This window comes from Bidens hawaiensis, unplaced genomic scaffold (genome assembly GCF_021521415.1).
Source record: "Bidens hawaiensis isolate Kalapana, Puna unplaced genomic scaffold, B.hawaiensis_p1.1 tig00005195_1, whole genome shotgun sequence".
Lineage (NCBI taxonomy): Eukaryota > Viridiplantae > Streptophyta > Magnoliopsida > Asterales > Asteraceae > Bidens > Bidens hawaiensis.
In genome coordinates this window covers 1,453,711-1,477,085 of record NW_027491335.1, presented here as the reverse complement: position 1 = coordinate 1,477,085, position 23,375 = coordinate 1,453,711, and the positions used below count along the sequence as shown (strand labels likewise).

Below are 23,375 nucleotides of genomic sequence, written 5' to 3'. Positions count from 1 at the left end.
GATAACCAGAACGTATTTCATGCTCGATTAAAAGTTTAAAATAATTTATGTTGCTGTTGTACCTTGCGGTGTAATTCTTTTATTTCATCCATTAAGATTTGTTCCTGCAGCAAGATTTAAGAGTGCTTAGCATCATTGGTTCAATGTCCATACTAGTTTACCAACTTTAAGTTATTTATTACATGTTTCGCTACAAAATAAGATTATCTATCATACCTTCTTTATTCTGACACCTTCTAGACTCATTTCCAGTTTGCCTTCCAGCTTGTGCAGATCATTGACATTCATACCGGAAAGTTCTTCTCCTAACAGCTGCCTGCAAGAATTGTATACCTGAGTAAGAATATTTTTTATTCTACTTCTTATTTACTCTAGCTTTTATAAATTTGAGACGGTATTAAGCTAAGGAAAGTAAAATTTTCTAAAGTGGATGAACTCTGCTCTATAGTTTACACATGTATAAAGTATTAAAGTATACACCTTGTCATTCTTAACATGTTAGACATATATTACATCAGCATAAAGACATAAGATTTATAAACAATTTTTCTCTCTAGATTAAAGGCAAACTAAAAGGAAAGAAAGCTGAGCTTAATGCCATGAACTTATCTTTCTAACCTTTTGTGCGGTACTTAGTAATCCAACCAAGCCAGTTTAACTTCAAACCTTGCAGCGATTCACACAATTTAAAAGGAAGGCACAATTATAAAAGGAAAAACACTTGGTATTTGCTTAAGAGACCTCTTCCAAGATAGCTACACTTGGGTTCAAGCTACTTTCACGGATTTTTGTGTCAAATGAGGCACCTCCTATATACACTCAAGTCCCAGATCGATAATCAAAACACCAACACATTCTAATGTCTAACCATGACTTGGTTTATATAGACTAACCTAACTTGCTAGCCAAGACATTACCTATTATTATTACAATACAATTAGGAAACATAACGTAATTAGGAAATATAACCAACTATGACCAGCTTGTCAACATTGGTCCCTCAAGTTCGCCGACTTGTGCCTTGTAGTCCGAAATTACTTCCAACATACACTCCTCTTCCTATAGTCTAGAAACGTCCTAATCTAGATCTTTCATATACTCGATCTATGCAAACTATTCCAGGTTCTTCCAATGATTCATCCATGACTTTCCATGAGGTTTCCACTGTCCACGCATCGCTATACATTGCTCATGAAGAACTCTAGATCCTTCTTCTAAGGCTCCTTGATTCAAGATTGGTTTGTAACCTTTTGGAACTCCCGAGCTATTTGATCGATATTCTAGGCGGCTCGTCACATTTCCCCCCACCTAAACCTGTGATGTCCTCATTGTGCCTTTCTTGCATTACTATTTTATCTTGTATGTGGCTTGTCCCGGTTGATGTACTTGATACTCTTTTTAGCATCTTCCTTTGATAAGTTTGATTCTCCATGTGCTCCTCCTCCTCACAGGTCTTGTCTCCTCTACCATCTTAATTTGCAGCCATTGCTCGCAAAGTTGGTTTTGCTTGGACAATCACGCGCCTAATGTAGTCCATCACATTGATAAACACCCTCTACTTGTGGACATTCCTTCTTTCTCTACGGACTTCGTGCTCACTCATTTCGTACTTCGCCCTGCTTCTTCCCCCACCTTTCTCATTGCCACTCTTCAACGTTGGGGGCAGGGCCGTCTCCAAGAATTTAAATACCTCAGCCGAGCCAAAATAAAAAGGCCCGTAGGCCTTAACGAAAACTTTTATTCGCTAATGTACATGGATAAAACTTTTATCGACCGATTTATTATAAGCAAAACCATTTTGAGCATGTAATTATCTCATAAACCATTGCATATAACCTTATTTTTAACACCAAAAAAAATATATGCAATATGTATAAAAAAGTTTGTGCCCCCCGAAACTTATGTGCCATGGCCGATGGTGCGTCTCGCACACCCTCCGAGCCTCCCTTGGTTGGGGGTTACGCAACTCGTCTCACTAAGGTTCATGAGTGCCTCTACTTCTGCTATCACCTTTGAAAAGAGATTATATGTACAGAAGATCTGAGATCTAAAAGAAATATGGCTGTGAAGTCTTTCACATACTCTTGGATCATCTCATCATGCTTGAGTTTGCGAAATCGACCTTTTTCTCATCTTGGCATTCATTGGATAGAATTGCATTCGAAGCTCTTGGTATTCATCAGATCGTCTCATCATGGTGCACATACCTTGCCCAGTGTCCACTTGCTGACGTCTTCACAGCAATGCTGCAGTATCCCTAAAAAATATTGTGCCCGTCTTAATCCTTAGTGTGTCATCCTATTGAAAACACACCTATGCAACCCATAAAACTATATACGTGTTCCTGATTACGGGGGATCAAACTCCTATAGATATCAGTGTCAGATGAATATTATTATTTTTAAAAGGTTAGTGATTAATTCCCACTAACATAAGGTTGGTGACATATTGGCGAATCCTATAACTAGATGCTATTAAGGTTTGAGTTTTTATCCTCTGAGACTATGTTTGAGGAAATATTTTTAACATGAGCCATTTATTTTGTTTCTTTTTCCTCCTCGCCTACGGTACAAGAATGCTCCTTCTATATATGTTAAACTAGCAGAGTATACAAATGAATTATAGCCTAAAAGAAAAATGGAATTGAAACTATATATGTGTACATGTTATATTCCAAATTAATAAAGCAAAAGAGAGAGTAGTGAGTCTTACCTGTGGCTTTGTTGCAAATACTGAAGTTGTTGCCTCAACTGAACTGCTTCTCCTTGCCAAAACTAGTGAGTGAAAAAAGAAAACTTCAAATATAAAATTTATGAAGAGTATTCACAAATGCATGTTATGTACAGACTTTTAAATTAGCTATAAGTGAAAGAGGATTGTGTCTGTAAGACTTGCTGGATGTTGTAATCAGTCAGGACTTCAATAGGATGACCATTGAAATATCTGTGAAGCTTGCGCGACGCATGCGTTAGTGATAAAACTAACTTTTCTATGATGGTGTAGCGCGTCTCAGGATCTGTCAGCACCCGACTTACATAATAAATTGGTGTTTGGATTCCCTTGCGATCCACCAATAATACTGCGCCAATGGCGCGCTCTCCTGCTGACAGGTACAACGTTAAAGTTTCACCAGGTAGTGGAGCTGTGAGCGCGGGCAAATTTATCATACATTCTTTTATCTCACTGAAAGCTTGCTCGGCCTCAGGCGTCCACTTGAATTGGCTTTTCTTTAAGCAATTTCTCAATGTGTTAATGAATGGGGTAGATTTGCTTGCATGGTTTGCTAGGAACCTGTTAATTGATACCAATCTACCATTTAACTTTTGAACTTCCTTCATGGTGGATGGTGAGGGCATGCCGAGGATAGCCTCCACCTTCTCTGGGTTTACCTTGAAACCATCCTTGGTGACCATTACGCCGAGAAATTTCCCTTATTCCACGCCGAATGTGCATTTGCTCGGGTTGAGCTTCATGTTTACTTCCTTTAGGCGCCGAAGGGTTTCTTCGATGTCTTTGAGCATTTGTTTTTCCTCCCTGCTTTTAATCACCAAATCATCCACGTAGACTTCTAAGTTTTTTCCAATCTGCTCGTTGAAAATTGCATCCATGAGTCTTTGGTAAGTGGCTCCTGCATTCTTCAAACCAAAGGGCATTTTTGTGTAACAGAAAACACCCTTGTCAGTTCTGAAAGCAGTCTTGTCTTCATCCTGTGGTGCCATTTGAATTTGGTGATAGCCCTTATAGGCATCCAGGAAACATTTGAGCTTAAATGGCACCACAGAGTCCACCTTCATGCCAATATTTGGGAGGGGGTAACAATCTTTTGGACACGCCTTGTTGAGGTCCTTGAAATCAATGCACATTCTCCATGACCCATTGCTCTTCTTTACCGTCACAGGATTGGCTACCCATGTTTGATATCGTACTGGGCGAATGATATTTGCACGCAGTAGATCTTCTACTTGCTTATTCATGGCCTCTGTCTTCTCGTCTCTCATGACTCTTTTCTTTTGAGCAATTGGCTCCACGGACTTGAATGTGTTGAGAGAGTGCTGCGCCAGGTCTCGCGGAACCCCAGTCATATCAGAATGTTGCCACGCGAAGACTGACATATACGTTGTGAGCAATCTTTTCATTCTCACTCTTGTGTCATCTGATATCGTAGCTCCGATTGTGATTGTTTGTTCTGGGAATTTTGGGTTGAGAATCCATTCCTCTGGCGCGTTGTTTGCCACTGGAAGCTTCATTCTCCCCTCTCGAGGTATACTTATTACTGCGCATAAATGATCTCGGTACACAAATGTTACTCCTGTTGGTGTTGGGAACCCCAACGCGCCATGCGCTGGTGACGGTATGGCGTTGAATTGGGCAATCGTTCCTCTACCCAAGATCATACTATGGCATGAAGTGGTGGGCAAGACCAGGAAGTTGACAATTTCAGCTCGCTTGTGCTTCTCATCCCCCATAGTTAGTTCGAATTGTATCTGACCTAGGGGGTGAATAATTTCGTTTGAGACACCCGAGATTGGTGCACTCACAACTTCGAGCCTTGCTTGGTCTGCTGGATCTAACTTCCTGAAACATTGCTCATACATGATGTCTGACTCACTACCGGTGTCTACCAGGACTCTTGACACCTCATAGTGAGTGATGTGTGCAGTGATGACTAGAAGACTGCTGATAGACGGGCCTCCTCTGATTCTTGGAAAGATTACTTATTGCTCGCGCCAATCCCCTTGGATTTGCGCGCTTCTCTTCCTCGATCCTTGCCCTTGCCTTCTTCCTTCAGCTACACAGATTCTTTTGAATTTTTTACTGGCTGAGGCTCCGTCTGGTTGTTCGTTCTCTGGTCTTGGATTTTTTACCTGGTGAGCCAACTTGCCTGATTTCACATCTTTTTCGATCGCATCCTTCAAATGATGGCATGCATCGGTGTTGTGCCCTGTGGATTTGTGAAACTCACAATATTTGCCACTGTTCGGTGGTCCCTTATGGAGTAATGGACTGGGGTTTTTAAACTGGACATTCTCTGTGCTTAACACTTGGGAAGGCGTTTTGGTGAGGGGAGTCCATATTCTTGGTAGAGGTCTGTTAGGCTCTCTGCCGCCTTCCTTCTTGTCACCTTCTCCGCGATTAAGAATGTCTTTTTGGGGTTGGGGTGAACTTTGTTGCGCTTGCTTTTCTGCAGGAGAATAATTGGTTTGTTGCAACCTGGACCATACGGAGTTTTGTTTGCCCTTCCTTTCATTGTTGCGTGGTGCTACTGTTTGATGCCATTTATCTCTTGCTCTGTCTTGGGCAATTTGTTTTTCATTTCGCGCGAAGATTCGCGATGCTTCCATAAGCTTAGCCCAAGTGGTTGGCATGCCTTCTCTGCTCACGAGAGCTCTACGGAGTTGATCACTGCGCGCACCTTGTATAAAGGCCACGCGCAAGAGTTGTTCAGTGATGCCTCCAATTGCAAGAGATTCCTGATTGAAACGAGTTATGTAGTCTTCAATGGTTTCATCATTCCTGCGTACGCAGTGCATGATGTCATCGGGGTCGCGCGTGTGTCTGCGCTGCTGTACAAAGTGAGTCTGGAACTTTTCCAATAACTCTTCGAACCCCTCGATTTGTCCTGTCGGCAAGCTTTCGAACCAGACACGCGCTGCACCCGTGAGGCAGCGAGCAAACATGTGACACCATCTTGGCATCGTCCAGCTTTCTAAGTTTCCAGTGTTATAAAAACCTTGTAAGAAATCATCTGGATCTGTTGTACCATCGTACTTGCCTAAACCACTTGGCATCTTGGTTTTGTGTTGAATGGGAGCCTTCGCAATGCGCTCAGCGAATTTTGAATGTTTTACCAAGATGGCTGGCCTATATGGTGTGGTTACGTCCACTTGCCCTTTCGCTTGTGGGTTGTATGGTGTGTATAAATCCATATCAGCTTTGGCTCCAGGTGCTATGTGCATGTGTGCGCGAAGCTGTGAACCTCCTGCATGAGTATCTCGCGTATTCTTCATGCTGTGCACCTCTTCCTCATCACTAATATCAGCTTGTTCGGTGTGAACAGAATGACTGTCTTCCGGCGCGCGCGTCTTTTTTGTTGTTCCCTGAATGGTTTGTTTATCAAATGCGAGCCTTTGTGTTAAATCGGCTAACTTTTTGTGTTTTACCAACTCATTGTATTTGTCCATTAAACGCCGTTGTTCGTTTATGAGCCATTCTTTAGGGTCATTGGTTTCAACTTCCGGGCCCATTGGTCCTTTTCGTTTTGTACCAGTCAGATTTTGGAACGTGAGATCGTCTGGGGGAGTTTCAGTTTGACTATGAGGTGTTGTGTTGAAGGGATGGTTACTGGTGGTGCGCGCAGTGTCACGCGGCGCCCTCAGAACCTGATGTCCCTCATTAACATCCTCAAGCTCATTATCCTCCAGAACTTGATCGTTGTTTCGAACACCGGAAACCATGGTGAAGATTTTCAGAGAGAAAATTGATGAAATAGTGGTTTTGTTGCCATTGTAACAGGTGATGGCGCCAATGAAGAAGCGTGTATCGACTTACTTGTATACGATCAACGTTCCTCGGGTACGAGTGTGCTATATCACCGATGGTTTTCCGAGATACGAGTTCTTCCACCTACAAAACGAACAGTACCGTGAGCTTACCCCTCAGAAAGGGACAGAGGGGTCCTCTTTGGGGTAACCCTCCGGTGTGAGAATCAGATATTGTAGGAGAGGATAATCAGAATCTGAAAATGAGTAAAGGACTTAGAATATATTTTCTTGCCTGCTTCCAACTGTGGAGGTGGTGTGGTATTTATAGTATTAGGGTTTCCAATGATTGGGCTCAGACCCAATTAGGGCCTTTTTGCCCTCCTCCTATTGCTTCGCGCCACGTGTACTTAGGACACCTGGTGCTTTTTCATTGATTATTCTCTGACCAAGGTATTTCACGTGACCCATGTGCCATCACGCGGTGGCACATGGGCTTTGCTGAGTTGTCCACCCTTCATTGGCAGCTGCCAACATCAGCACATTCTTTATTCCTTAAAAGATACATTCTGGAAGGCTGTCTGATGAGTACAATCATGGTTGTCCTTATCCTGATTTGGATTAGACTATTGTCTCATTTGTTGTGTGTCGCTTATGCGCGGCCTTTATGTGCCTATCCCGGGGATGCGCAATGTCTTCTCTTTATTCTCACACTAAATGTGTGTGTTGTGTGCATATGTGATATGCGCCACGCGCAGATGTTTCATGCGCTTGCGCATAGGTTTTGGCTTTGTGTCTTCATGACATCCTGATTTCAAGCCTCTTGTCTATATCTTGTGGGTTGACCCGCCCCGCTCGATGTTAAGGCGGGTGCATACCCCTTCAGATATGCATTTTACATTTGAAATCTGATCATGTTGAGGATGAGGTGCACATGATGCCATACCAGTAATCATTAGTAAAATCTTTATTGCCTAAACTTGTGATTAGATTCCAAAGATCACCATTCAAGTTACCAAACTTGAACTAGCATTGGAGAATTAACTAATAATCGGGACAAAAGACGGGACCGCAACCGGAAATGCTTGGAGAACTAACCATTCAAGTCACATTATGTTTTGTTTTCTTTTATTTAAATGTTTATTTAGGTTAGTTTATTTTTGCATATCTTTTAATTATGACGTCAAGTTAGATCCATGATCCGGATCATGGATTAGGTTAGTGGGTAATTTCATTATCTTTTCTTTATGTATGGAACTCTAGACAAAATGAAATTAATTCTCAAATGCTAGTTCAAGTTTGGCAACTTGAATGGTGATCTTTGGAATCTAATCACAAGTTTAGGTGGTGATTTCTGTATCCTAAACGCGTGTTAGACGCCCTACCGTTAGATCTAGTGGTGTATCTGTATCTCTATACCCGTAGCCTATCCGTTTCTACCCGTTACCGGTGATTTTGCTATCAGGCTGTATGAAAGATTCTTAGAAATATATATGATCAATTTGTAAATTTGTTTAAATGATCGAATATTGTGAACATGGAGATGCTACATTAGAGATGGCACCCTGACATTCTTCACTTGGAGTAAAATTTAGACAAATGACTTGCCTATGGTAATTATGTTTTAAAAGTTTGTGGCTCGTTGTTCATGTTTCTTTCTAGTACTTCATAAGCTCATGCTCACCATTTTGACTCATACTGACCGGACTTGCAAGTGTGCATATTTCCTCATCTTGGCAGCTATAGAAGCATCCCCATACCGATTTCACGATTTGTGTAAGTAGTAAGCTACTAAAGTAAGTAGTTTATTAGATTCTATTCTTAGTACCTTTACATGTGGTCTTTTGAAGCCAGGGTTCTCAGCTGGGGCAACGTCTATCTTCAGGGATAGAAGAAAGGTTTGCCCCCATCTTACCCTCCACAGACGCTACCCATCTTACTACGAGTGCGATTTTATTGGGTATGTTTGTTTGTTTGTAATCTTACTATGCATTCATCTTGGTGTAGGCTCTACAAGTAGTTCCCTGTAAGTAAACTGGTACCATGCTCGATCTCTTTGATATCCTGATTCTGCATCTGTTCCTATAAAAACGAACTATCTTTCAATGGGATTGTTTGAGCCTTCAAACTTGAACATCCCTCTTACATATGGTGATCACCATCTGTCCCTGTTCAAATTCTGCAAATGTAAACATAGAGGTATTAGCCGAGCCTTAACCGTTGCAAACCGAAACTATATTCTACAAAACAGTGTTTCAGATTCTACTCTTTTGCTTTTCACAACCTCATATACCTCCATGAATTTACCTGACCAATCTTAGTTGCCGGACAATGCTAGGATATTAGCATCATTACCAAAGAAATCTTGGTGAAAATTAGTTTCTGGCTGACATGACTTTGTGATCAACTTCTGCTGAGACCACAGGACATAATAACTACTAAATAACAATGAGGAAGCTGAGCTCTAAGACCAGTTCAGTCCTTAATGATGCATATCCAATCTATATACTCTTTAGTTTTTTTCTACTTAATAACGTATATCCACCATCTTTCATATGTTGATCCATGTGCGATCCATCAACCTTGACAAATTTCTGCAAGTGCTCCAGCTCTTAAACTGGTGTTCCTTGTAAGATTTTTCTGCTACGATGATGTGTATTTCCACTTTATCCACCTTGCTGTCTAGTTTACTTATGGGTGTGCAAAAACTGGTGCAAACCGGGCCAAACTGTTGGCCCGAACTGGAACCACATATCTTCTAAAACATCGGCGCGTAAGTTAGCTTTTGGCATAGATATTCCCATCAAGGTTTTTTCCATTCGCACAATCAGCTCTAACTCTGTATTCAAGTATGTTCAACTCCATCCACACATATCCATCAGATCGAGTTCTAACTCATAATCATCCTCTTCAATTAAGTTGTAACATTTGAGCTCAATGATTTAAATGTAATTGTCTTTAAAAAATTATGGTACTATAAATGTTAGTATAAAGCCCTATTGCAAATTTGGTAATAAGAAGTGCAACTAAAACTATTTAAAAGAATTAGTCATGCACATCTAATAATGGTATGACACATTGTGCTTTAGGTATGCGCTTAGACAGTCCTACACCGTCTGTTTATTTGTTCACAGAAGGAGCATTACGCACATTGGATTAATTTCTCATATTTCACTTATTGTTCTCCCTCGCAACCTCGTTGCAGAAGAAACCGGGTGAGTGGCTCAGTCTGGACGGTTGTGATGGAGTTTTTGATGGTGCTGCAAGGAAGATTCAAACAACAAAAGTTGGAGTGGTGTATAAACTTAAGTTTACTTGCTGGCAAAACCACAACAATATTGATCTTCACACGCCAAAAACAGAAGGAGGATGCAGCCTAGCTAGCTTTTTGTTTAAACGACTTTTTTATTCTTTTGTCACCCATTGGATTTGGACCCTCACGGCCTCACCATAGTTTGTAACGATAAAGGCTTATCTAACTCCTTGATACCACTAGGCCAAAGGCCCTTTCCTTGATACCACCCAAGGGATACAGCCTAATTTAGGTATCACAACTAGATTTCCTTTCCTTGATATTCCCAAGGTATACTGCAGCCTAAATTGCATCATGCAATCCAAGACTGTTTTGAGATAGAATGCTAAACAACCGTCTTATAACTCCAGATAAACTGTTTATATAGAAGACTTGAACTCTAGGATTTGTAGCATAATTAATTTGTTGTTTTTATGTAGAGTCATGCATATGATGAATGCAATATTTTATTGGTGAAGTTGATACATGCAGATGAATCAGAAAGTGTATACTTCCTATACTGATTTCAAATAACTGTATGTAAAGCTTATAAACACAAGATTACCTTGGCTTCTGAAGCAGGATTCAGCAGTTGATGATTTTCTTCCTTCGCTTTGTTGTATCTCTCAATCACATTTTTCATGCTGAAAATTTAAGGGAGCAGATCAGAGCATAACTATGGTTAAATAATACCAAACTATGGTCAAAGACTACCAAACAAGTACTGTGTAGGATGTATAAAGAAAATAAATTGTATGCTAATATGTTACGTTTTGCTGATTTAACGGACGACCATTATATATGCACTAGCTTTTCCTCGCAATACCTCTTAGTTATATTCGCCAAGTTTTAAACTTTGATACCAGTACTTTTCTTTCTGAAAAGGGTATTCAACTATACACTTTTATTAATATTGCATAACATTTGATAATTTAAAATTTTGTTATTATCATTTGGTGTATTATAATTTATAAATAAGGTCTCAGGGGCCTGAAACTGTTGCTATTATAATTTCAGCATTAACTGACAGTTAGTCATAAGAGCGAGTCAGAGATATATGTCTGGTTCTCAGTAAATATTGATCGAGCTGCCAAGCGATAATTCAGATGATATTCTGCAATACCGTCATTCAGTAGATGAAGTGGAGGTAGAAAGTCAAATCAAGCAGGAGCCAGGTTCAGATACTACATCCGACTTCATCATGGATGCCATCTCCGATCAAGACAAGTGGCGATCTGACACTCCTCTATCTCAAGCAGCACTGAGTCAGGTAGCCATTGAAGCTAGACCGAGTAGATCCAGATAGCCAAGAATGAGGGAGCTAGGGTCGTAAAAAGATTCTCTTTATGAATGCCGCCAGAAGAATAGTTGGCAGCAATAAAAGCTGAATGTATATCCATTAATGGAACCATTATAGGAGAATTTTCATGAGTATCCTACCTTCATGATCTAATGATGGGGATTGGGGTACCATGATCCACCACTACAATATGAAATTAATTACAAGTTGGCATCCATGGCCAAGTATTTGGACCGATCTCCACATGACATTGATCTCAAGAACGAGTTGGCTAAATTTTAATGGGAAGACGAAGAAGATCATAAAGAAGATTCTCCATAAGTCTGATATGATGAAAGGATATATCAAGCACTGGATTAGATCTTAGTTTATGTTTGCTTGTTCGTTGTCTGTAATGTATCCTACAAAAAGTATATGAATAAAAATTTCTTTTAATCCTCTTATTGATGTAACATTCGTTAATTTTCAAATTCAAAAATCTGACTCATTTAAATTTTTGGATTTGCTTTTTATATCTTTTTTATAATGCTATTAATCAATCTCTCAAGTTTTATTTCATGTATTATATGCATTTCTTACATTAAAATCAAGTACATGAGTAAAAAGTGTCTCTGTCTCAAAGTTTCAGCAAAAGTGTGTACGTTACGATGGTCAGTCTTCCCGGTCCATTGCGGTGCGCGATGCATAGTCTATTTACGTGTTTTTTTTGTTTTGTTTTTTTTAATTCAACTCAAGTCAATAACTCCTATTCATGACCAATTCAATCAAAATATATTCCATGTGAGCATTGTATGATGATAATGATCATTAATCTTCCGTTTCAACTCGTTTTGATGATCAAATTGATGTTTTGACTAAGTTTCAACTCAATTCATTGTGTTAATTAATCCAATTCAAGGTGCTTTATGAGTGTTTAACTAGTTTGACCAAATTTAAGTTATTTTACAACTTTTTTGACCTTGTTCTCATATAAATAGTCACTCATTCTTTTGCTTTCACTTGTCATTCTCCATCTTTCAAGTTCATTATGGTGAATTGTTTTTATTTTCAACTTTGACTTTGAAAGTCAAACCTTGAAGAACTCTAGTTTTCTTATTCTTTCTTTCTTTTTGTCATCTAATTCGGGTATGTCATATGTTGTGTTCCAACGTGTTTGGTTTGTTATAATAAAATACTTTGTTGAACACAACTTGTCATTAGTGGTTGGTCATAAAAACGAACCCGACTCGTTTTTGCACTTATGTGGCTTGGTTTAGTTATATCTTTTACTTAAACATTTACAACAAAATGCTTTTCTTCACATAATCTGGAAATAATATTTTTATCATGTTAGACATGAACTTAACCAAAAAGTTGAGTACGGGTCCGAACGAATACGAACCACTCGCTTAAACTCATTTTGAGCCCGTTTAGGATTCTTCTTGAAACGAGCCCAACTTAATAACACGACTAACAATTATTATAACCCAAATTATTATAAATAATTTGAAATGAACCCGCTTATATATTTTGGATAAAAAGTCTAAAAATGGACAATTATAAAGGTAATATATATTTTTCTTACAAAGGCTTAAACACTTAACCGACAACCGAATTTGTCTAAGTCTTATGTTTCATTTGAATCCTATTTTGAACCTAGAAATATTTTCTAGGGCCACTCATCGAACCGAACTTGTTCAGCTCGCTTATACGCATAGTCGCTTTTACTTGCTTACTTTAACGTGTGAGCTTTTCATAACCCCTTTTTTAACGCTTTTGAATATTTTGGGGTGTAGCATGTCGCAAATTTTATCTCGTTAGTTATGCGCTTGTTTACAAACTGATTCACATTTATCGTTCGTGTTAATATTATTCCCGCATATTGTTTATGATTATACATGAATTATGTGCAACGAGTATACTGTTTTTTTTTTGTGGAAATTACCCAAACGCAAACGCATACACATAGTGGGAGGGTCTGACGGGACGTACCCGCGCCGCTTAACGCTTTCAACTTTGGTTGTTATGCTTAGTAGTTCTCATTTCCCTTATTACTACGACTTCGGCTAAAGGAACAGGAGGACGACACTACGTGCTTTCATTTACATTATGTTTTAATATTATTGCATGATGATCTTTGAATCGTGCATTTTAAGTATATTTATATACGTAAAAACTTATGAAAACACACCAGCATGTGCTGTTGACAAAATATATTATTTTAAACGTGCTGCAGGCTGATACGATGAAGTGTCAGGACAAGAAAACTAGTTATACCTTAAGATTAATTTAATGACTAATATTTGTTTCATTCCGATGTAATGATATTTGTCTTATTATCTACTATTTGTGTACTTGTGAAATTATGGAATAAAATAAATTATATTCACTGTTAATAGTGTTACGAGCTTATGAGTAATCAGTACGTTGAACCGGGCATATTCCGCTTAAAGCCGCGGTGTTACAATCGACACTTGTCTTTATTTAATTGTAGAATGTGGGGACAAGAAAACACAAACTCAAACAATATGTCCTCTAGTACGTCAAGAAAAAGAACCATTTATGCAGAGATGCCACTTAGGAGATGATAGAGTAGTATTTTAATCAACATGCAACACAATATCGGCAAAGCAATGTCCCCAGTTTTAGAGGCACTGAAAAATAGTTTTGATTTCCAATGATATGTGTTGGGGTGTAAACGAGTCAAGCATTTCGCGAATTACTTGAGATTGGTTGGTGAAAAACCTTGATTGATTTTGAGCTTAAACGGGCCTGAGCTAGAGCTCGAGCCTAAAAGTAAGCTCGTTTAATAAACGAGCCTGAGCCCGAGCTTCACTTCTCAAGCTCGAGCCAGCTCGCGAGCCTAAACGAGTCTGAAATTTATAATTTTTATAATATATATATATATATTCAAGAGTTAATATATATAATGTCATGAAAAAAGAACTAAATAATATATAATAATTGATATATAAAATTGAAAAAATATATATATAAATAATTATATATAAATAAAAGTTAATTAATAATAGTAAACGAGCAACCGAGATCGATATTGAAAAACTACTCATGAGCCGAGCTCGAGCTATGTGTAAGTTAAAGACGAGCCGAGATCGAGCCTAGTCGAGCTTGGGCTCGGCTCATTTTCACCATTAAGTAGTCATTTTAGGAACTCCAGCAAAAGCCATAGTCAACCAAGTCGGTCCATCAAAGAAGATGGTTATAACAGTTCCACAACGGACAATTTCTCGAAGGAAGAAATCGGGGTGAAGGAAAAAGTTCATATAGGCTGTAGTTTTATGACTTTTTAAACTTACAAGCCTAAAGAGTTTTACAGAGATAAGGGCACTATAGTCGTGCAAAGATGGTTTGAAGAAATATAAGCCATTATTATTATTAGCAAGTGCACTAAGATCGATGGAGAAAATGTGTACTTCTCAAATGTTTAAAAGTGAAGCGTTAGAGTAATGGAACACCTTGCTCAGGGTAGGATGAATTTGTACAATCTTGATTTGGAGACGCTCAAATGTCTCATAATCAATAAAAATATATCCAATCGATGAGGACGGGTTGCAAACGATATTCCTTAGTCATAAGGTGGTGGGAACTATTAACACAAATGCATCAACTTCAAATAACGTTGATTGATATATTCAAATAAATGAAATATTCTAGAATCAATGCTTAGTCAAAGTTGTTGTAACTTCCATGCATATCCCTTTATTTGCTCCTGTAATCGTGCACCTCCTCCTATATATACACAATGTATCATTGAATAGAAATTATGTCTTCCATTATCATTATATGGTATCAGAGCCTAAAACACTCTCACGAGTAACCTCAGCCGATCCATTTTTCTTCTTCTATCTTTCATCAATGGCTTCCTCTAACACCATTATCACAATTACTACCTCTACTCACTTCAACATCACTCTCACCTCCCAAAATTTTTTCGTTTGGAGACGCCATGTGCAATCAACTCTTGTCGGCCTTGACCTCGACAATTTCATCACCGGTGCTACTCCGGCTCCATCACAAACCATTGCTGAAAATCAATCCGTCAAAACCAACCCGGCTTACACAACCTGGTTTCGTCAGGACCAGGTCATCTTTAGTGCCCTTCTTGGATCTTGCTCCAACGAGATCCAACCCCTCATCGCGTCGGCCTCCACGACCAAAGATGCTTGGGACCGGTTAACATCCTTCTTTGCGAGCAAATCACGCTCCCGAATAATCTCCCTAAAATCTAAACTTGCTTCGAACCCTAAGGGCACCAGATCTGTTGCAGATTTCCTCAATGAGATGCGCTCCATTGCCGACGAATTGGCTCTCGTTCAAAGTCCAGTCACCGAGGAGGACCTTATGGTTCATGTTCTCACCCAACTTGGTGATGAATACACCTCCATTGCTGCCGCACTTAAGGTACGGGAAACCCGATCTCCTATCCGGAACTTTTTGACAAACTTGTGGACTTTGAACGATCATTGAAACCGGCCGAACCCGTTAACCCCATTATTGCTACTGCAAATGCAACCCAAAGACAACAAGTTCGACACCAGTTCCGCTATTCTGATCCTCAAAACCGGAATGCCCGAACTCAGTCACCCGCCTCATCCTAACAACCATCCCGGTCTAACAGGTTTCAACCGGGTCCATCTAGTAACTGTACTAATCAGTTTTGCAACTTTTGTAACATCTCCGGTCACGACACTCGTGACTGTCGGAAACTCGCCAGGTTTCTAAAAGATAATCAGATTACCTTCAACAACCACTCGTCCAACCCTGTTGCTAATGCCGTCACCTCCACTTCGGGATCTCAAAGGTGGATGATGGACAGTGGTGCCTCGCATCATCTCACTTCTTGTCCGGCCACACTCTCTTCTGTTTCCGAATATGGCGGTCCCAATGAAATCGTTCTAGGTGATGGTACGGGTCTCTCTATATCTTATATTGGTTCAACTCAATTTTCTACCAAAACCAAACCATTATCCTTACCAGATATTTTATGTGTTCCCAACATACGCACCAATTTAATATCGGTTGCTAAACTTTGTCGTACTAATCAAGTTTCTGTTGAATTCTTTCCTTTTCATTTTTTTGTGAAGGATCTCAAAACGGGGGCGCCTCTCATGCGGGGGGAGAACATCCATGATGTTTACTATCTTAATCAGTTAACATCGCTTCCACAAGTTAATGCAACTACATCCGCATCACCACTCCAATGGCATCATCGACTTGGACATCCGTGTTTTCGTATTTTTAAACTTCTTTGTAAAGACCTAAGTCTTAGTTTTAAGTCTTTGTCATGTTCTACTTTGCATTGTCAATCGTGTGCTGTTAATAAATGTCACAAGTTGCCATTTGGACCAAACTCGTTTGTTGCTACTAAACCTTTAGAGCTTCTCTATTCGGATGTATGGGGACCTATTCAACAATCTATTGACAGGTTCAAGTATTATGTTGTGTTTGTGGATTATTACTCTAAATATGTGTGGCTTTATCCTATTAAACGCAAATCTGATGTGTCCATTGTTTTTCCACAGTTCAAATTACTTGTGGAAAAATTTTTTCAAACCCATATTATAACCATCTTTACCGACAATGGTGGCGAATATGTCGGTCTTTTACTGTTTCTCCAATCCATGGGGATCTCACATTATACCACTCCTCCGCATACACCTGAACAAAACGGAATTGCGGAGCGCCGTCATCGCCACATCGTGGAAACCGGTCTTGCGTTGTTACACTATGCCGGTTTACCACTTTCATTTTGGTCTCATGCGTTTCAAACGACGGTCTATCTCATTAACCGCCTTCCTACACCAATCCTTCAATCCAAATCGCCATATCAAATGCTTTATAATGCGTCACCAAATTACACAAATCTAAAAACCTTGGATGCTTATGCTACCCTTGGCTTAAACCTTATGCTACATCCAAACTGCAACCCCATTCCCAACCATGCATTTTTTTTGGCTACTCAACCTTGAAGTCCGCTTATAAATGTCTTGATTCACAAACCAACCGCCTCTATCATTCCAGACACGTAGTATTTGTTGAGGATATATTTCCATCCAAAGGAAATTCATCCAAACCATATCCCCTACCAACTGCTGATGATTTTTTTCCACTCCTCAACTCCATCATCTTTACATATGCCAACTCCAACTTCACCCAACTCCACACATGCACCACCTTTGCATGTATCACCTCAAATCCCTACCAACTCCACTCATGCATCCTATCATGAAAACTCTAACCCATCCATCACCTCCTCCTCTCAGGACCCAACTACTACTGATTTCCCTTCCATCCCATCGTCTCCCACCACCTCTACTTCTTCCGCCTCTACCTCGTGTGACAACTCGCATAACTCTGTTTCTTCCACCTCCTCGTCAGCTCCGGATACCACCTCCAACCCACCCACCTCACCAACGACTTCTTCCACTTCGTCTACACAGTCGCCATCTGTACCAGCCCCTTTACCTCCTAGAACCAGGAAACCCAACACTAAATATTACAATTCTCATTTTGTTAACGCCACCACTGTTCACCCTATTCCTCTATCCTTTGAACCAAATACCTACCTTCAAGCATCTAAAGACCCGTTATGGCGTAAGGCTATGGATGATGAGTATAACGCCTTACTCCGAAATCAAACGTGGGAACTCGTTGCTCCCTCTTCTAGAAAACCGATTGGATGCAAGTGGGTTTTTCGAATCAAACGCTGACCCGATGGTGGCGTTGAAAAATATAAGGCACGCCTTGTCGCCAAAGGCTTCTTACAAGAATACGGTAAGGACTATTTTGATACTTTTAGTCCGGTTACCAAACCCGTGACCATACGAACGGTACTTGCCATCGCCCTATCTCGGGGATGGTCCTTACGCCAATTAGACGTAAACAATGCGTTTTTGCATGGGCACTTGCAAGAAGAGGTATACATGGTTCAACCTCCCGGTTACACTCATCCACAACTTCCGAACCACATTTGCAAACTACGCCGGTCTTTATACGGTTTAAAACAGGCACCGCGTGCATGGTATATGGCTCTCACTTCCTTTTTGATTGATTTCGGGTTCACGAAATCCCTTGCGGATGCCTCGCTTTTTGTCTACAATCGAAACGGTACCGTGTGCTATTTTTTGGTCTATGTTGATGATATTATCTTGACAAGCAACAACAATGGGTTCATGCATGAATTTGTTAAGAGTCTTGCATCTAAGTTCTCGGTGAAAGACTTAGGGTATCCAAGTCATTTTTTGGGGGTCGAACTCATACCAACTACACATGGTTTGTTTTTGTCTCAACACCGACATATCTGTGATCTTTTATCCATGCATCACATGGATGGAGCCAAATCGGTTAACACACCCTTATGTTATTCTCAAGTTCTAACACTTGAAGATGGTACTCCAAAAGTGGACCCAACACTGTATCGTAAGCTTGTAGGTTCTCTTCAGTATCTTGCTTTCACACGCCCGGATATTTCTTTTGTTGTCAACAAGCTCTCACAGTTCATGCATCAACCAACTCAAACACATTGGCAATCTCTAAAACGCTTGCTTCGTTACCTCAAGGGAACAATTTATCTTGGTTTATTTTTGAATAAAAAGTCTCCCCTGGAGCTCACTGCGTTTTCCGACTCAGATTGGGGAGGCGTCTCCACAGCCGGTCGCTCCACCACGGCTTACATCATCTATCTCAGTAACAATATCATTTCTTGGAAATCTGCAAGCCAAAAGTCGGTCTCTCGGTCTTCCACCGAAGCCGAATATAAAGCACTATCAAATGCTACCGCCGAGCTCGCTTGGATAGAAAATCTACTCAAAGAACTTGGTCTCCCTGTGCCCTTGTCACCTAAATTGTATTGTGACAACACCGGAGAAACGTACTTGTGTGCCAATCCCGTTTATCACTCACGTATGAAACATGTTGCCTTAGATTATCATTTTGTTCGTGAGAAGGTCGCCGCCGGTACTTTACGAGTTCATCACATCAGTTCAACGGATCAACTAGCCGATCCTCTTACTAAACCAATCTCTCGAGCTCCATTTTAAGGTTACGGTCCAAGATTGGAGTCTCCGACGGAACCTCCATCTTGCGGGGGCGTATTAACACAAATGAATCAACTTCAAATAATGTTGATTGATATATTCAAATAAATGAAATATTCTAGAATCAATGTTTAGTCAAAGTTGTTGTAACTTCCATGTATATCCCTTTATTTGCTCCTGTAATCGTGCACCTCCTCCTATATGTACACGATGTATCATTGAATAGAAATTATGTCTTCCATTATCATTATAGGAACTAACCTTAAGGAGTACAACACCAGGTTTATGCAAAATTGGCGATTAGTTCCTCATTTGGTTATTTCCAAATCATGCAATGTTGTAAGCTGCATCTGGGCTACCAAGAGAAATCTGCGACTTGGTAAGATTGCACATGCCTCATACAAATTCACCAATGGAATTGGCTGGATATGTGACTAATGGTATGATTTGGAATCAAGAAAACGATAAGAAATATGGAATATTTAAGAAATGAGAAAGAGAGATGAAAAAGCGAAAAGGTGGAGAAAGAAGAGAAATTTTCAGACTACACACCCAATATGTAACACTTGTGGAAGGAACCACTTGGGAAAGTGCTGATTGGAAAATTCTTTGGTTTGTTCGAGCTAAAAAAGCCAAGTCATGCAACTCAAGATTGTTGGAAAAAGAAGATGCCTTGTTTTAATTGCAATAAGGTGGATACATCGGTTTTGATTGCCCAAAGAAAGCCACATAAAGTGGTGCTGAAGGAAGTAGCACTATGCAAAAACAATGAAAGAGAATGCTCAAGCGTTTGTGTTGAATACTTGGGAAGTTGCAGACATAAACCGGTACGTTCTAAACCGGTACGTTCGTCGTAAATAATGTCTACGCTAGGGTTTGATTGACTCGGGTGCAAATCAAAGTTTTATAGACTATAAGTTTTGTAGTTTGTTAAATGAACCCTTAGTTAAGTTAGATAAATTCCTTATAGTCGAAACCGCCATTCGTGATCTCGTTAGAATATTTAAAGCCTTGTAAAATGGCAAAATCCTGTTAATATCATACTTATTTGTTAAATATAACACTAGCCGATTTTGATGTTGTCTTAGTTATGGGCTTGTTATCCGATAACAATATTTGTATCATATGCGACTAGAAGACTATTGATTTGTGCAGCTGAGGGAAAGATTATTCAAATAGCAGGGAATAAGAATGTCAGTCACGTTAGTATAATCTTCATGATTAAAGCTAACAATGCCTGCAAAATGGATGCATTACATTCATGGCATACGTGACCGAGAATCCTAAAAAAATAAATAAAAGATAAGTTGATTGTAGTAGAATTTCCTGTCTAGAAGAATTACCAGGAATATCGTCGAATAAGGAAGCTGAATTCTAATTGACTTGATGCCCATAACTGCTCCAATTGCTAACTCTCCGTATAGACTTGTTCAGACATAAATGAAGGAGTTAAATAAGTAATTGGATAAGTCATAAGAGACATACTTTATTTGATCAAGTTCTTCACTTGAGAAGCTCCAATTCTATTTGTATAGAAGGTTAGGTTGATGAGAATGTGCACCGATCATAGACAACCTAACAAAGTAACTATAAAGAATCGACACCCGAGCCCGAGGACTGATGATCCGTTTCATCAACTTCAAGGGGAAAGTTACCTTTCTAAGATTGATCTACATTTAGGCTATCCTCAACTAAAGGTCCAAGCGGAAGATATTCTAAAAACAACATTCATAAAAAGATATGGACATTATGAATTTACAGTTATGCCATTGGACTCACTAATGGTCAAGCAACATTCATGGACATAATGAATAAGATATTTAAGCCATATTTAGATAAATTTGTTATCATGTTCATCGACGATATACTTATTTACTCTATATCATAAAATGATCTTAGGATACTACTCAAGCTATTAAGAAATGAGAAGTTATACGTTAAATTCTTTAATGATGAGCTTTCGCTTAATGAAGTGCAATTTTTTGGCCACGATGTGATATTCAAGTAGATCTTGTAGAAAATCGAGTCTATATCAAAGTGAGAAATTCCAAAATCGCCGACTATTGTTAGAAGTTTCTTAGGACTAGCTGGGTGCTATAGAAGATTCATCAATGATTTCTCCTGTATAGCCATCCCTTTGACATCATCAACTTGTAAGTCGATCAAATACAAGTGGGGATCAAAGCAAAACGAGGCATTTGAAGCACTTGAGCAGAAGCTGACAAATGCACCTTGTTCAGTCATTCTCGAGGACGAGATTAATTCATAAGTCCTATTGCATTCTTTTTACCTAAATTTATTAACGTCTTGTGCCCAACAATTCAATTAGTGCATCAATCTCCTTGTGATAAACAGTATGCTCCAGATCCTAATTTATCTCAAGTATACCATCAATTCAATCATGATATCATAAATCACTAATATCTCTCTCACCGCGTAAGAATTAAAGAAGACTGACTAATGACGTTGAAGGTGAGCCTTGTTTATTGGCAGTTTCTGCTAGTGGGTTTTAAGATGGGTGTTTGGAGCTAGTTGCCAACATAAGTAAATGTTTCTGAATATTCTTCTTGTATAAAGATGGCTAAGTATTATGTATTTGTTGAGGTTAATTATAATTAGTTATGCATTAGATGGTTAGCGACTAGCTATAACTATCTACTAATGTAAGTTCAACCTTGATTATCTTGCAAGTGGCAAGATCTTTTAGGGTTTTTATTGGTGTTAGCATTTTTCAGATGAAGAAAAGCAACACAACTTTCAGCATTCATGTTGTGAAGTTGGTTGTGATCCCAGGTTTAAATATTATTGAAAATTTATAGTAACTAGTGGCCACACTAATTACCTACTGGGGTATAGCTATGAACTATCAATATAGCTAGGTTTCACCTCAAAGTTTCTTTAAGACCTAAAATCAAACTCAACCTAATAATAAGAAACACTATGGATACATACTCTCCTTTTTGTTTCTCATTGTTTCATGAAAATGAAAATCCTACATCCATTGCTACCAAAAAAATCTTCCTGACAACCATATATGGCCCTTATTACTTAAGGTAACAGCAATAGACATTAAATCATATGGCCCAAGGAAGAGATCATCATCATTTTGTATATCAATAATTTATGTCCTTGTATTCTTATTTCTTGAGTTTAGTGTCTTCTCAAGGAGATCAATATTCTAACTTCCTAGAAAGCATATTACTTTGGAACACAAGATCCAGCAACAAAGCTGTAAACTGGATTGAATTGATTAAGGAAGAAGTCATCATCATTTTGTGTATCATATAATTTATGTTCTTATGTTCTTATTTCTTGAGTTTAGTGTCTTCTCAAAGAGATTGATAAGCTAACTTTCTATATATTAAGCACATTAGTTTAAAACACAAGATCCAGCAACACAGCAGTAAACTGGATTGAATTGATTGGTCTATAGACTATATATTCTAGAGAGAGAGAGGGAGATTAAAATGGATTGATTTGATTGGTCTATATATATATCTAGAGAGAGATATGTATGCCCTAATATATCCATTTGTAGCAAGATGACCTAAACATTTGGGCATGTATGAAAATCAGATACATGCCAATCAAGAGATGAAAGAAAGTTGACCTAACCTTGAGCTAGCGAATTCATGGAGTTTCCCAGTGCTAGAGAAGATTACAAATCCAACTTCTGCATCACATAAGATAGCCAATTCCCTAGCCTTCTTCAACAACCCATTCCTCCGTTTTGAGAAGGTCACCTGCCGGCTAGTTGCATTATCGATCCGCCTGATTACAATCTTCCCTCTCCCCATAGTTAAGGTTTCAGCAGCCTGCTACTAATCCTAATATCAGATCAAATGAAATCAACATCAAGAACAAATAGATTCGGTAAAGAAAAGTGAGACTACTATATGTCAGTGGCGAATCCAAGATTTCAAGTATCCTGTTGATGATGCTATAGGAGGAACAAAAGAAAATGACGATTACTAATATTAGAAAGTGTACTGGGCAAGATATAACAAAGTTTAGATTTCTTTAAGATCATTAAAGCAAAAAAGACAGAAATATTGATGAAAATTAATTAAGGGTGTGAATAAAGCTCACCAATTTGACTGTGATGAGGATTCTTAGGTGAGAGAGAGTTCTTATTTGGAAAGATGTGATTTATTCAAAGGAAGGTGTGGAGAGATAAGCTAATATAATAAATTTAATGCTACCATATATGTTAATTAATTTACCCTGTCTTTTTGACCGACAAATACCAGCTAAACACCGAAAAACTC

General features: G+C 39.1%; 1 protein-coding gene across 1 annotated transcript; it reads right to left on the bottom strand.

Moving 5' to 3' along the window:
* Positions 1-31: 31 nt before the first annotated feature.
* Positions 32-22,962, bottom strand: LOC143629432 (MADS-box transcription factor ANR1-like). Its single transcript, XM_077098707.1, has 4 exons — positions 22,723-22,962; positions 10,337-10,415; positions 2,713-2,774; positions 32-316 (listed from the first exon to the last, which is right to left on the bottom strand). The coding sequence occupies exons 1-4, from the start codon at positions 22,902-22,904 to the stop codon at positions 211-213; spliced, it is 429 nt and encodes a 142-aa protein (XP_076954822.1). The 5' UTR covers positions 22,905-22,962; the 3' UTR covers positions 32-210.
* Positions 22,963-23,375: the final 413 nt, after the last annotated feature.